We start from the raw sequence: 15005 nt of genomic DNA, 5'->3' as shown, positions 1-15005 counted from the left end.
GCTGCCTATGTATACATTGGTATAAGATCATCTGCTGGAGAATGAATAACTTCTCAGGGGCTACATCCCTAAAGAAAATTTTCCTTTCCTCTCTCCCAGCATCCATCAGTTGCCAATAGTCCTCATTCAGGGGTGGGACTTGATGGCCCCTTCTGTATCCATCACTGGGCTTTTTGCTGGATTGATCTCATGCAGGTGTTACGTATGCATTCACAGCTGCTCTGAGTTTAGTTGTATAATGGGGCCTGTCATGTTCAGTCAGCATATACTGTTTTGTTGTGGGTATCTTCCTTAGAGCTCTTTTATCATCTTTACATCCTCTCTTCTGTGATGATCCCTGTGCCTTGGATGAGGTTTTGGTAGGTACATCCATTTAGGACTGGGTAGTAGGACAGGCTTACTTACTCTTTACCACTCAACCAGCTGCCTCTGTATTAATCACCATGTGCCAAAAGATGTTTCTCTAACGAGGGATGAGAGATGCACACATTTATGGGTGTAAAAAGGAGAACTTGGGGTAGTTTAAATATTGTGTATAAGATTTGCTTGTTTTAAACTTAAGCTTTTCTTCCTGTGAACATCTACTTGATGTGTTCTTTTTTCTTATAACATTGAAAAAAATACCTAACAATGGAATGCTCTGCCTTTTAAAAGTGTTGAATAAACTCAGGTATTTCGGTAAGTATTTTTTAAAGTGCTGTATTTTGAGCTTGGATATTTTTTAACCCAGTTGTGTTTCTACCATTATAAAAACAGTAATTCATCATTGCTAATGTGTTTGAAAATGAGATGTATTTTCATATAATTTGTAAAATCCTCATATAAGCAGTTCTGAATAACCTGTTTGTAAGTTCTAAATTTTAGGTGTCATAGGATGTCATAATATTTTCTGTTAGAATATGAAATGTTTTCTTTTTGCACGCAGCTTGACATTAAAGATTTTCTAAACTAGAACATGCCTACAGATGGATGGTGTCCTTATTTAAACATATTTCTTCCATGGAGCAATGTTTTGGGAGAAAAAAAAAAGAGGGGGTATTTCTTTGGTAACTGCCATGTTTAATAGTTTTAAGCATCAGGATTTTTAGCTTAAAAACCACTCATTAAAATGAAGTTTCAGTATTGTATGCAAATTCATTTCCATTTCCCTGGAACAGAATTCTGTAGACTATTCCCCAATATCTGTTAGCAAAAATGGGTTGTTTTTAGTGATAAAGATGTTATTTAGTTAAGAATAATCAAAAGTACATACTCTTAAGGGTAACTCAAAGAGTTTTATTACATTTGGGGTAATGCATTGGGGAAGTTTAAGCTTTTGGTTTATTTAAACCTTATTGAGAATCTAAATCTCGCCAGAGTGGGATAAAATCCAGGATGCTCTAGCTTGGATCTGTGGAATAATGCCTTGACTTCAGGTTTTGAGAAACAGGCACTTAGATTCTTCCTCATACGGGAATACAGACTGGCCTCTTGGTGCAGTAGAAAGGAAGTTGATCTTGATCCATGGCTCCAGCTTCTTAGGAATTCTTTAAACCTTGTTTTAGAAGTTGTTCAAGCTTCCACTTTTGAAGAGTATTTGGTATAGTCTGCAGTTTTTCTCAGTGTCATGCTGGAAGCAATGGCTACCTGGACCAGTGTGCAGTAGCGCCAACTGTATGTTAGGCTTCGTGGGAACAGGACTGTTAATGTTAGTAATTGCTTACACTTGATAGACTATCAAATTCTGATATAATTAAAAGTTTAGCTACTTATGGATATTTTACTTGTTATTTAAGAACACTGAAGGCAAAATTTCAAGGAAGTATATTGTTAACTTTATATGGAATTTTGTTTCTACCAATAGTTTAGATGTGGATTTAAGTGTGTTACCCAGGGGGTCATGTGGTTAAAATATATCTACTGTGACAGAGTGAGAGCTGTTTTGATGCCTTTAAAGGCAGAACCTACTTTTAAGTCTTTAGCTCAATTGCAGAACTGCCCTTGAAAGGTATTATGGGACCTGGTCTTTTGACTTCATATTTCAAGATAGGCTCATTTCCTCTCATACATGCTCCCAACATTGTGATGCATCATAGGCTAAATCTACTTCTAGTTCTTTACCAGAGGGAAGTCAGTGGAGCCCATCAGGTTTAGGACTGTGAATCACCAGAACACAAACTAGAAATAAATGCAAACAAACAAAACCCCTCTTCTCTTATAAAGGTATGCAGCCTCGGCTGTTCTGTTTCAGTGATGCAAGATAGACTAGTGTATTTGCCACCTAAAAATACTTGGGCCATGGATTTTTAAGAAGAGACATGCACAATCAAAATCGATTTCAGAAATAGTGGTTTCAGTGTATCGTACTTGATAAAGAAACCTTGGGGCTGAAGAAATGGCTTAGAGGTTGAGAGCCCTGGGCAGCTCTTCCATAGGGTGGGTACACGTGGTGTCTCACAACTATGCATAACTCCACTTCCAGCCACAGTTGCTCTCTTCAGCCTCTGGACACCATCTGCACATGGTCCACACATGTGCACACTGGCAAAAACACTCATACACAGAAAATAGTTTTTAACGAGCTCTAATTCCATAAAAGCAGATTTTTACTTAATAAGGCTGAACATACTTCTAATAGTGTGTTAGAACTCAAACATTCTAAAGTTCAAACAGGCTGTCTCAGTGAAAACTTGCCATTTTACCAGGTGAGTGCTATGATAAAGTATTTACAATTTCATTTAACAGTACAAGGTATTCGATGTGTGTTTGTGATCTTGAAGAGGAACAGTGAAAGAAGCAGAAAATAGGCTTGACAGTAGACATTATCACTATATTGTCAAGAGTGTGTAATAAGAAAGGACTCTAAAGATGAATTAAAAAGTATAGGTATAGTGGTAATTGGAAGTCCCACTTCCAGGTCCAGGTAACATTCTAGAGAAATTTGAAATCTATGGACCAGAAACAAAACAGCATTTAAGAAAACTTGGGTTTACTGGGTACTTTGGAAGTAGCATATGAATAGGGGTCTGGGATGATTGATTTGGTTAATGTGAGTTAGAGAGTAGTTTAGGCACTTTTGCTGTGCTGTGTTTTACCCAAGGAAAAAAGGTATAAAATATATAGGAAAGACTATTCCGCGCATCAGACAATGGAAGGAGATATCATAAAATATTGAAATAGTTACAGGCTTACCAAATAGGCCCTTCAGGTTGGAAAAGACAGAACATTCTGGGAAAGGAATTCTGAAGATCCCCTTGGATAATCTAAAGTGTTTAATTATAAAGTTTTATAACTGGCAGAATCTAGAACATTAAACAGCGGTCAAGAAGAAAAGTTGCCAGAAGGAAAACAAAAAGATGGAATTAAACTATACTTCATTGCTTGGTTAAAAATTCTGACCTTTTAAAAGCCACATGGTTTAATATACTAATAAGAGCATGAAAGTTTACCAACTCTTGTTTAAGAGTATGGAGTCTAGAAACATCTGCCTCTTAGCACTATCTAAATAAATTGTTTTACTTCTGGACTTAATCTGCAAGATTAGGATAAAATGACTACTATGTATGTCACAGGATTGTTATAAAACATATGTAGCAGTTTAAAATAATTCCTGGTATGTGCTATGTAGAAGGTATGCGTGAGCCAAGTAGATTTGGAGGAGAGGTATCGTAGCCATCTAAAAAGTACAGTGTAGCATCTTATTTGTTGATGTTGAGAAAGGAGATGGCTTTGAGGGTAGAGACAAGACTCAGTGGTGGATTGCTTGCCTAGCATGCCTGTGCCTAAGGCCCTGGGTTTGATTTTGTTGTTAATGTTATTTTGCATATTCCTCCTTACCTCCTACAAAAAATAGCTAAGAACTGAAAGCAGTTGCCTCTGGGAAATACAAGTCAGGAGGTGTGGGCAGAAGGGGCATGTCTTTATAAGCCTTGAGTTTTAGCATTAGTTTTCTGCAGATATAAGGGGGAAGTTAAAACATGCAGAGAGGCTTTTATGTTTAGATTTTTAACTTGTACTTTTGGTTTTGTTAAATCTGTAAACAGGTCGGCAAGTTGAGAGAACAACGTAATTATTTAACTTCAATCACTATCAACTCATGGCCAGTTTTGACCTGCATATTTAAGTATCAGAGGATTATTTTGAAGAAGGTCATATAATTTAAATCATTTGAAGAGTAAATGGCTTTATATTCAGCTTTAGTATCCCTTGTGGGTATGCCATTCAGAGGTCCAAGAAAATTCTGCCATCAGCTTCAAGGTGTTGAATTAGCTGATAAGCACAGCATTTGAGTCAAGGTCATACTTAATGAGTCCCCTTCAGCCTATGGGCTGCTTGTCAGTTTCTGCTGAGTGAGGTGCCCTGGTGAATTTCTGTACCTGAGTTTAGTATTGGGTTGGACAAGACTTACCCGGATATCTGAGCTCTTTCACATCCTATACCCCATCACCCCACTTTCCAACATAGTTGGCTATCATCATGAGTCGAGGGCCCTTATCATCTAGTTAAAATCCTTCTCCATATTTTTTATAACTTAATATCTGCTTCCCACAAATAGGAGGTAACAATGATTTTTAGCATTTCTAGGAAAGAAATATTTGATCCCAGACTGCCTTCCTTTAAAAGGTCTTTTATATAGCTGGCTTTGGCTGATGTGTGGATAATTAGGTTTTAGGAGACTTTTAGTATAACTTGGGTTGAATATTTACTTTGGGGAGTCTGGAATTTTGGTATGTACTGTATATGAATACCTATATGGTCAGCCTCTCATGACTGGACTCTTTAATGTGTTGGAATGGTCAAATGTATATTGCATGTTATAGTTTGGTTGGAAGAAGCAAGTCTCTGTAGAACAGGATCCTCACAGCTTGAATCTAGTGTGTCTAGTTTCTTCTGGCCACTCTTATTTTTTATTTTTATTTTTTGGCTGTAGGAGACTATAGCTACAGATGGGCTGTGTTCTAAGGAGTTCTGTGTGTCAATGAATCACTTGGATTATGGATGGACTTAAGAACTCTAACACATTAAGTATAATCACAAATCCTACACAAAACCTAATGATCTTGGTAGCAAATAACTTCTCAGTGTTCAGAATTCCTCCATCCTTCATGTATGTGTAAAATAGGAGCCTAGCAGGAGGCCAAGATGGGGGGCAGGGACAGGACAACTGCAAATTGATGCAAAGTTTGAGCTACAAAGTAAGGTCCTATTTCAGATTAACAGCACCAGCCGAATTAGATGAGACACTTTGTTTGGGCCCTCCCTTTATTTTGTTTAAAATGTTTACATTCTAAATATGAACCTTTTCAAAGACTCAGACAAATGAAAGATTTATGAATGAAAAGATCGAGTTTTGCTGGGTTGGTGGTTCACATCTGTAATTCCACTTTGAGTTTCTAATCTCTAAAGTAAAACAAATCTAACCTTTTCACTTTATATACCAAGGGAAATGTCAGTCATTTCTATATTCAGGTCTGACCATTAACTAGAAGAACAGAACCATAGATGCAACTATACTTGTCAAAGATTTCTTCCTTAGGTTTAATGACAGAATACCAGCAACTCAGACTTATTAGATACTGTGTTTAGTTCTTAAAACCATCGGGTGAAGCACTAAGTTCACTTTGGTGTGTGGCCTGGGGGTGGGGTGGGGGTTAGGAGTAGTCGCAGAGATTTAAAATACACATCTTAAGTGTATACAACAGCAAGAAACCAAATTTGAACTCTAATAAGCCCAGGCAGAATAAAAATCGAAGATGTTTTGAATGAAGACCCAAGGGTAGTAAAGAAGTAAAGTCCTTATGTGAATTAAAAGAAATCCTCTAAAAACAGTACCTCTTAGAATAATTGGAGGTGGCAGACAGTACTTAAGGCTGTCTGTCTTGCTATTTCTGTTCTGATGACGATGTTTGGATTTCTCCATGGGATTACATGAATAAGTTCAAAATACTTATCTCTGGTTCTGAATCAACTATCTTCTCTTTTCTTCCATCAGTTCTGTGTCAGGATAAGGCTTTCCTTCCCTCATTTACTGTCTAAGTAGAGGCTAATTATTTGGAAGTGTTGTCAAAGGGACTACAGCACTGAGGAAAAATGGCTAAATGTCTCTGGGGTCCCTCACCAATACTGGAATTTCCTTTACCGGATTTAACTTATTTAACTTAAGTGTAAAGACTTGATTAAAATAGGTGATTAAAGATTTCATACAGTATTGTTACTCAGTAGGTTAGATATATTGTGAGAGCCATGGACTTGCATAGCCCTTGTTTCATTTCAAAGAACCAAGACCAGCTGCTGCGATGGCTTCTAACTTCAAACCAGCTTGATTCTGAACATGCTACTCTTACTTGGCTAAGGGTCAGTTTTCTTTCATTAATTTCTGCCTTATTAATGCTGCTGATTCTCAAAGTTAAAACGAGTATGTTTTTATTCCTATATCATGAAGTTAACTTGTCTGACTGAAAGGATTTATAAAAGTTTAATGTTGAGCCTTATTTCCTGAATTCCTTACTTGGCCTGAAGTGTAGCCGGAGAATGTGATTTTCAGTTAGTGTGCAGATGTGATGATACCTGGTCTGTACTCCACACTTTGAAGTGCCATAGCAGTGTGGCTCACCTCAGTTGATTGAATATTTGAGGCGTGGAAACAGGTGGTAATTACTTCTTTGTAAGTAATAATACACAACAACACCAGGACCTAGTTTTATAGAAGCCAGGTGTATTGTTTGTTTGCTGTCTTTGGCTTCATGATATCAACAAGTTGGGCCTAAAGTCAGTCTTTCTTTTCTTTCTGTTTCTTTTCTTTCTTTTTTTTTTCTTTTCTTTTCTAGACAGGGTTTCTTTGTGTAGCCTTGGCTATCCTGGCACATGCTGACCTCACAGAGATCCACCTGCCTCTGCCTCCTTAAGGCTGGAATTAAAGATGTGTACTGACACTATCACCTTCAAAATAAATCCTTAAGGAATTAAGGCCAAGGTTAGGTGTTTCCCCCATAGTTCTCCTTGCTGCTGCATCTAAAACTGTGGGTCTTATTTGATTTGGTTTTTGGTCTTAAGCATTACTAGGGAGCATTACTACATTGAAGAACAATAGTTTTATCAAGAATATTTTCCTGGGGAAATGGAACCTGTTGGGACATGCTAGCTAGGTTCATGAATGAAGTAAATCATGAAACTTGATGAACTGGCTCTAAGATCTGAGAGATGACATCTAGGCCTGCTAAAATGATGGTGATGATGGTTAAAATTGTTTTTACATTTACTTATATTTCATGTGTTTGGACATTTTTGCCTGCACGTTGTATGTCTGTGCACCATGTAAGCACCTTGTGTCCCATGATCTCAGAAGAGGGTGTCAGTCAGGTCCCTTGGGACTAGAGTTAGAGGCAGTTGTGAAGGGCCATGTGGCTGCTGGGAACTGAACTCTGGTCTTGGGAGCAAATGCTGTAATAAAGTAATAATATTCTTCATGGCTGAAGCATCCTTCCAGCCCCTATTAACTTGGTTTGTGCATGTGTGCCTCTGCACCATGTGTGTACTAGGTACTCACAGATGCCAGAAGAAGGTGTGGGGTCCCACAGGACCAGAATTAGGGATGGTTGTGAGCTGCCATGTGGGTACTGGAAATTGAACCTAGGTCCCCTACTTCCTTTAACTGATGAGTCATCTCCCTAACCCCTGTTGACATAATTTTTAAACTTAAATATGAAACAAGGATTTGTGTTCTTACTATTATATCTCTTATAACTGATATCTTTCTTAGCTTTTACTATGTTAATTAAAATCATTAATAAATAACATTTAAGTATATTCAAAAAACACATAATCTCATTTAGGATATTATAACAGCAATATTTGGAAAAATAAATTTAATACATAAAAATAAAAAAAATAGGATCTGGAGATATAGCTCAGCAGTAATAGTACTTTCAGCTTTTATAAAAATTTTGAGTTTGGCTTTCAGTACCTACACTTTGAATTGTCAAAACTGCCTTCAACTTCAGCACCAGGAGATGTGATAGCCTCAGTGGGCATGGTATATATTCACATATGCACAGACACACAGAACAGTGAGTCCAGAAAGAAATCCCAACTCAATAGGATGATGTATACAGAACGTGGACTGTGCTTGCCCAACTGTACGCCATGAAAGTAGCTGTGTGGGGCTTACCCTGGTTGGGGAGAGCGTTCATTCGTGTTCACCTGTGAGTTGCAGTACAAGTGAGAAATATACTCCAGAATAAAAGATGTTGCTACCTGTGTGCGTGCGTGCGTGCGTGTGTGCGTGCGTGTGTGTGTGTGTGTGTGTGTGTGTGTGTACACTTTTTAAAGACATAATCCAAGCTGATCTCTAATTCCCTCTCCTACCTTCGCCTCTTCATGTGCTACCTCCACCACTGGAAACTTTATTTTTTCTTTACCTCGGTAAATTGGGTCTTTATATTAGTATACAAATTTAACCTTCTGTGGAAATAATCCTAAGCTCTATTGTGTGGGTTGTTTTCCTGTTCCTTCAGATATCCAGAAAGTGGTACACTAGAAATGAATGTTAAGGATCTTCGACCACGAGCAAGGACCATTTTAAAATGGAATGAACTAAATGTTGGTGATGTGGTAATGGTTAATTACAATGTAGAAAATCCAGGCAAAAGAGGATTTTGGTATGATGCTGAAATTACCACACTGAAGACAATATCAAGGACCAAAAAGGAAGTTCGTGTGAAAGTTTTTCTGGGGTAAGGTTCTTGTCACTAATGCTCTTTAGTTTCTCATTTAGGATTCTCAGATATGAAATACATATACTCATTAAAGAAGATGAGGTAAGAGAGAAATTTTCATCTTAGAGGAGAATATTTTTATAAATTCTGAGGATTTTTATTACAATTGAATATATCTTCAAGGTAAAATAATTTTTGGAGACTCGTATATAAAAGTGTCTGACTAGAGAAATCTGTGCTTCGTCACATTCTTACAGATAAACAATAATACTGCAAACCGTGACATACTAATGTATTGCTGTAGGTGACAGCATCTCCTTTGTTTTCTAGCCTGGAACATTTCAGGATTTTCCTCAAGTGATAGCTAGTGGGTACTGGCCTACAGAGCAGGTCACACCTGGGAGGTTACTACCCCACCCGGTCTCTCTGCTTCCTCTCAGTTTTAACTAAGTGAATAATCAGTCATTGCCTTTAAAAGGATAGTATTATTAAGTTTCTAAATTTTCATTTCAAATTCTATGTGCATTTCTTTTTTATATATAATGAAATTATACCAGATTTGTTGTATTGATCGGTGAACGAATTTAGCATCCCACTAACAGATTTCACTTCTTACGAGCCAGATTTATATATTGTTCATGTTGTATTTAACTACATTCATGGCAGAAGGTGAACAAACATTACGGTTTATAGAAAGCAAGGATAGGTAAACTATAGCCCCACTAGCTTGTGTTTGTAAACAAAGTTTTATTGGAACACAGCAGTGCCCATTGATTATTATCTGTGTTGGTTTTGTATTTAACAGCTTTGTCTGAGAATCTGCAGCGAAGAACATCTGACTGCACAGCTTAGACTGCTTCTGGTTTGAGTCATGACAATAGTTAGAACCCTTAGCTAAGGATAGCGACCATTAGGGTCTGCTAAAGAACCTTGTTGTTTTTATATTAGAATATTAGAATTATCCGGGCAGTGGTGGCACACGCCTTTAATCCCAGTACTTGGGAGGCAGAGGCAGGCGGATTTCTGATTTCTGAGTTCCAAGCCAGCCTGGTCTCTACAAAGTGAGTTCCAGGACAGTCAGGGCTACACAGAGAAACCCTGTCTCAAAAAAAAAAAAAAAAAAAAGAAAGAAAGAAAAGAAAAAAAAAAGGAAGAATATTAGAATTAAAGCTTGAATTATAGAAAATTAGATTTCAGGCCTTTCTAGAGAAATACAAGTGTGTAATTCTATTACTCAACTAAGGGGATGTAATTGAATTACAGATTTCTGAACTATTTATAATTTACGTATGTATACAAATCTGAAGAACCACCAAAATAACTTGACTGTGTAGGGAACCTTATGGTATACTTGATTGTAGGAAGTAGAAAAAAGGTGCCATACAGCAGGAGATACCAAAACTCACAGCATTGAGCTTGTGAGAAAACAAACAAAGAAACAAAAAACAGTATGGACCACAGTGGCACCTTAAAACTGCAGCACTGAGTGTCATAGGCAGGAGGATCTCTGAGTTCAAGGCCAACCCAGCTACATAGTGAGATCCTGTCCACAAGCAAACAAACAAACAATAAATGAACACTTTTAAAGGAAAAGAAGTGGCCATTTTAAGAAAGATTTCTAGTCTAAATGATCCTGAGGTAAAAAATTGCTTTGGTGACTAGATGAAGCATGAGTGGAAAGATGGACAGGCAAATATTGATTGGTGTAATGGTGATGTCATAGTTGTCCCAATTGTAAAACACTACTGAGGTCTTACTTAGACGTGTAAGAACATAAGAGCCATAAAAGCCGCAAAGATGGTTTGAGAATAGGAATATAGTTCATATCTTCAAATCACAGGGATCACTTATCAGATCCTGCATATCAGATATTTACATTACAATTCATAACAGTAGCGATGAGAATAATTTTATAAGCCAGGCAGTAGTGGTGCATACCCCCAGCACTTGGAAGGCAGAAGCAAGTGGATCTCTGTGAATTTGAAGCCAGCCTGATCTACAGAAAGAGTTCCAAACGGCCAGGGCTACTTGGAGAAACCCTGTATAATAATAATAATAATAATAATAATAATAATAATAATAATTCTATGGTTGGTGGTCACCACAACATGAGGAGCTGTACTTAGAGGTTGCAGCTCTAAGAAGGTTGAAAAGCAGTGGTTTGAGAGCACTTCCTGCTCTTGTAGCGGACACATGCTTGGCTCTCTATACCCACATGGGCATCTCATCATCACTGTGACTGTAACTCCAGTTCTAGGCAATCTAGTGTCCACTTATGGCCTCTGGGCTTCTGTACACATGTGGAGTATTACTAGATTATAATAGGGCGTCTTTAATTTTTAGTTAAGTACCATCCCCTGGAAATACAAATATCAAAACCCTAGACCAAGAAGTTTTGGACAAGTGACTCATGTTCTTAGGTAGATTTCAAGGAAGAAAAGATAGTGTGAAATTGACAGATTGTAGATTTAATGTATGGTGGACTTTTGCCATATGCTTACAGAGTCAGACAAGCATTAAGATTTAAGAACATTAAGTTAATATAACTCTTGAGAAGATGTGAAGAAATGGTTACTTCCAAGATAGCTTGACAGTTCTGTCTGCTGTCATGACTGGTGATAACAAAATATCTCTACCTCCCAGATGCTTGAGTGACCTAGATACCCGTGTAGTTTCTGTATTATATTTGATATTAAACTTTTCATAGGAAATTTAAGTGGAGAATGTAAATAGATGCTGCTCTGTCTTTCACAAATTTTTTTAAAAGTAGATATAATGTTGAATTCACTACAAGAGCCAAAAGCAAATATTTAAAATTCTTAAATCCATGTGTACCAAATGTTTTCCAAGTACAAAGCAAAAGCTATGATTAAAAAAGATAAACATAGCTGGAGAGGTAACTCAGTAGTTAAGAGCTTGTTGCTCTTGTAAAGGTCCCAAGTGACTCCCAACACCCAAGTCAGGCTGCTCACAGCCCACTGTAACTCCAGGTCCGAGGGGATTCACGGATCCAGCTCCTGCAGGTACCTGCATTCATGTGAGATACTTGCACAGACCCATACACATTCAAATAATAATAATAATAATAATAATAATAGCTTTTAAAAGGAGGAACATGTTCACAGTCATATTAGGAAATGGAAGAATATGCAGATGACTATAAGTTAGAGTGAATGTGGCTGCATATTTGAAAACATACCTAGTAAGAGGCCATCTTACTTTTGCCTAGAAATATTGAAAATATGTTTGAATGTTATTTTAATTAATAGGCGTGCATTTACCTAGTTTTTATGCTAAATGTGTAAGACAGCTATTTCTTACCAGATAATCTAAGTAATGAAGTCTCTGAATTTCTTTATTTCTGATTATTACTCTGAAGTTATATCTAACTAAGGATTAACTACTACTAAAAACAGTAGACCAGGGTAATTGTAATAGCTATAAGCTCAGTCACATTTATAGGTGAGAAAAATATAGTAAGCTTCTACAATGATTTATTATTTTCACGTAATTTAAATGCTGCTTATAGAAGTTAATGTTTCTTTCTCTTTTTAAGCAGGGGTTCTGAAGGAACATTAAATGACTGCCGAGTAATGTTCGTAGATGAAATCTTCAAGATTGAGAAGCCTGGAGCCCACCCTCTTTCCTTTGCGGATGGAAAGTTTTTAAGTATGTGTTTTTATGTTAGGCTTAGACTCAGTGTGCTGTGTGATCAAATGTAGTTTTATTGACCAGTGAATACTTTTGGAGGAGTTATGAAATAGACCATACGAATTCACTTTCTAGAATAAGTGAGTAACTTGTAGTAAGCTGTTGTTTTGTAAAATGGTCTTTCAAGTGCTTCTCCATGTGTTTTCTTTTTAAAAAATGTTTTAAAATTGTTTATATAAGTGTGTCCCAGTGTACAAGTTGATACCAGAGGACTACGTTAGGAAATCTCTCTTCTACCATGTAGATCCTGGAATTTGAACTCAAGTTGTCAGGCTTGGTAACAAGTGCTTTTGCCTGCTGAGTGTGGATTGGCCCTCTCTGTGTTTCTAACAACATTTTCTTTATGTCCTTACAATTTTTAACATCTGTATGTATATAATGCAATTTGTGGCAATAATATACACTATCCCTGTGTTTAATTGCTGTCACCCTCTCCACTCCAAACACACACACACACACACACACACACACACACACACACACACACACACACACACACACACACGGGTATACTCATGGGCCTATTTCATAATTCTGATTTAGTAAATCTGGCCTGAATCATTTGTTCTTTCTTATCTTTGGCTGTGTGTATTTTACATGTGCCACAAGTAAAAAAGTTTGAGGATGCTTGTAAGAGTTGGTTCTCTCATTACACCATGTGGGTATTGAACATAGGTCACCTGGCTTGGCAGCAGGTGCCTTTACCTACTGAGCCATCTCTCTAGTCCTGAGAGGTTTGTTAAACATCACCCTGGATTGGGGGTGGGTGGGGCACCTATTTTTTTGTTGTGTATTTTAAAAAGTTGTATACTACTTCAGTGGATTTTTTTATGCAAATAGCTAGAAAGATGGCTCAGTTGTTAAGAGCCCTGTCTTTTGTGACTAATAGATATAAAACAGTAACATTTCCATAATTTTGTTCTTTATAGGGAAAAATGACCCAGAATGTGACCTCTGTGGTGGAGACCCAGATAAGACATGCCACATGTGTTCTTGCCATAAGTGTGGAGAGAAGCGGGATCCTAATATGCAGCTTCTGTGTGACGAGTGCAATATGGCCTATCACATTTACTGCCTGAGCCCACCTTTGGAGAAAGTCCCAGAAGAGGAATACTGGTATCATCACCAGGGCTTTGTCTTCTTCTGTTTTGTTTTTCTACAAATAATCAAAATGGATCTTAAAAAAGAGTGGATTTTTCTTTTCCTTTCTTCCTTCTTTCCTTCCACCTGTCCTGTCCTTCCTTTCTTCCATCCTTCCTTTTGTCCTTCCGTCTTTTCTTCCTTCCTCTTTCTTGTTTTCTTCAGATAGTTTCTTACTATGTAGCCCTGGCTGGCCTGAAACTTGTGTGTAAACCAAGCTGGCCTCAAACTAACTGAAATCTGCCTCTGCCTCTGCCTCTGCCTCTGCCTCTGCCTCTGCCTCCGCCTCCGAGCTGCCACCGCCCCCCCCCCCCCCAAGGTTCTTTAATTACAGGACTGTGCTGCCACTCCTGGCCAAACACGGATCTCTAAAGATACACGGTACATTAAAGTGTTTAAAATGCCATAGCTGGTGGTCACTTGGCATTGATATCTTTATTAATTTACTGTACAACTCTGAACTGGGTTCTGAATTTATAGATGTGGATTTCTGGTCATGCCCGAGTCTGAAGTCATTCAGAAGTGCAGACTTGGTTGCTCGGCTTTGCTTTAGAGGCCTTGGGTTCCCGTAAAGGACCTGGAATGGCACCATTTAGGTGTTTTTCCATCTGTCTGTTATGCTGCTTTCCCCCTGTTTCCCTAAACACCCTACATTCTATCCAGATTCAGTGTCTTCCATCTCTTTCAGGCATCTTCATGTCTCTGTTTTCAAACTTGATTCTTCTTGGAAGCTTTAGGCTTACCTTCACTGTAATAGTCATCCTTCAGGTTTTTACTTAGGTGTGTCTAGTCAGCCTTATAATGGCTTTCAACCCCCTAGTATGTTGTATTTCCTGTAATGTTCTTAGTAATTAAACACTTAATACATATCAGGAGTGTTTTATATGGATATTGTATCTAAGTTTTAGGAAGTTCTTAAGTAGAACAAGGCTCCAAGATTAAATATACTTGCCATAATCTAAATTTTCTTACGTAGTGGTAGTTAGAAACAAACCACTTTTGAAAGATTAGATAAAAGGTACCTAGTCAAATTTATAACAACCTTTTAAATAATCACATTAAGGAATCTTTTAAAGAATTTTTTTTTACCATCAGCTTTTATTATGTGAATATTTTTTGAAAAGTTTAAGATGTTAGTGACAATTATAGTCTAACCCAATATTGTAATACTTGTCCTAATATAGTAAGGCTGTTATTTTGTTTCTGGTCTTAGTTACCAGATATTGCTTGTTTTGTCTTTTTTATTTCGTTAAGGTATTGTCCTTCCTGTAAAACTGACTCCAGTGAGGTGGTAAAGGCTGGGGAGAGACTCAAGCTGAGTAAGAAGAAAGCGAAGATGCCCTCAGCCAGTACCGAGAGCCGGAGGGACTGGGGCAGGGTAAGGAAGAGCCGTCCTTCCTCTAACTGTGCCGTTAACAGTTACAGTAAATAATGTTTCAGTATTGGTGGTGGTAGTATAAA

The 15005-nt window shown here is 37.6% G+C and overlaps 1 protein-coding gene across 2 annotated transcripts in view; it reads left to right on the top strand.

Annotated features, from left to right (window-relative positions):
* The window catches only part of Uhrf2 (ubiquitin like with PHD and ring finger domains 2), a 66331-nt gene that overhangs the window by 35312 nt on the left and 16014 nt on the right, over positions 1–15005 (top strand). The window contains exons 4-7 of one of the 2 annotated variants that reach the window (XM_052187348.1): positions 8493–8711; positions 12250–12362; positions 13334–13520; positions 14799–14922. In XM_052187348.1, coding sequence (XP_052043308.1) covers positions 8493–8711; positions 12250–12362; positions 13334–13520; positions 14799–14922 — 643 coding nt within the window. The remainder of the gene's footprint in view (positions 1–8492; positions 8712–12249; positions 12363–13333; positions 13521–14798; positions 14923–15005) is intronic. The other variant, XM_052187357.1, reaches the window with a different exon arrangement.

Source organism: Apodemus sylvaticus, chromosome 1 (genome assembly GCF_947179515.1).
Source record: "Apodemus sylvaticus chromosome 1, mApoSyl1.1, whole genome shotgun sequence".
In the NCBI taxonomy this organism is placed as follows: Eukaryota; Metazoa; Chordata; class Mammalia; order Rodentia; family Muridae; genus Apodemus; species Apodemus sylvaticus.
The sequence above is the reverse complement of the archived record's forward strand: the minus strand, read 5'-3'. Positions and strand labels throughout refer to the sequence as shown.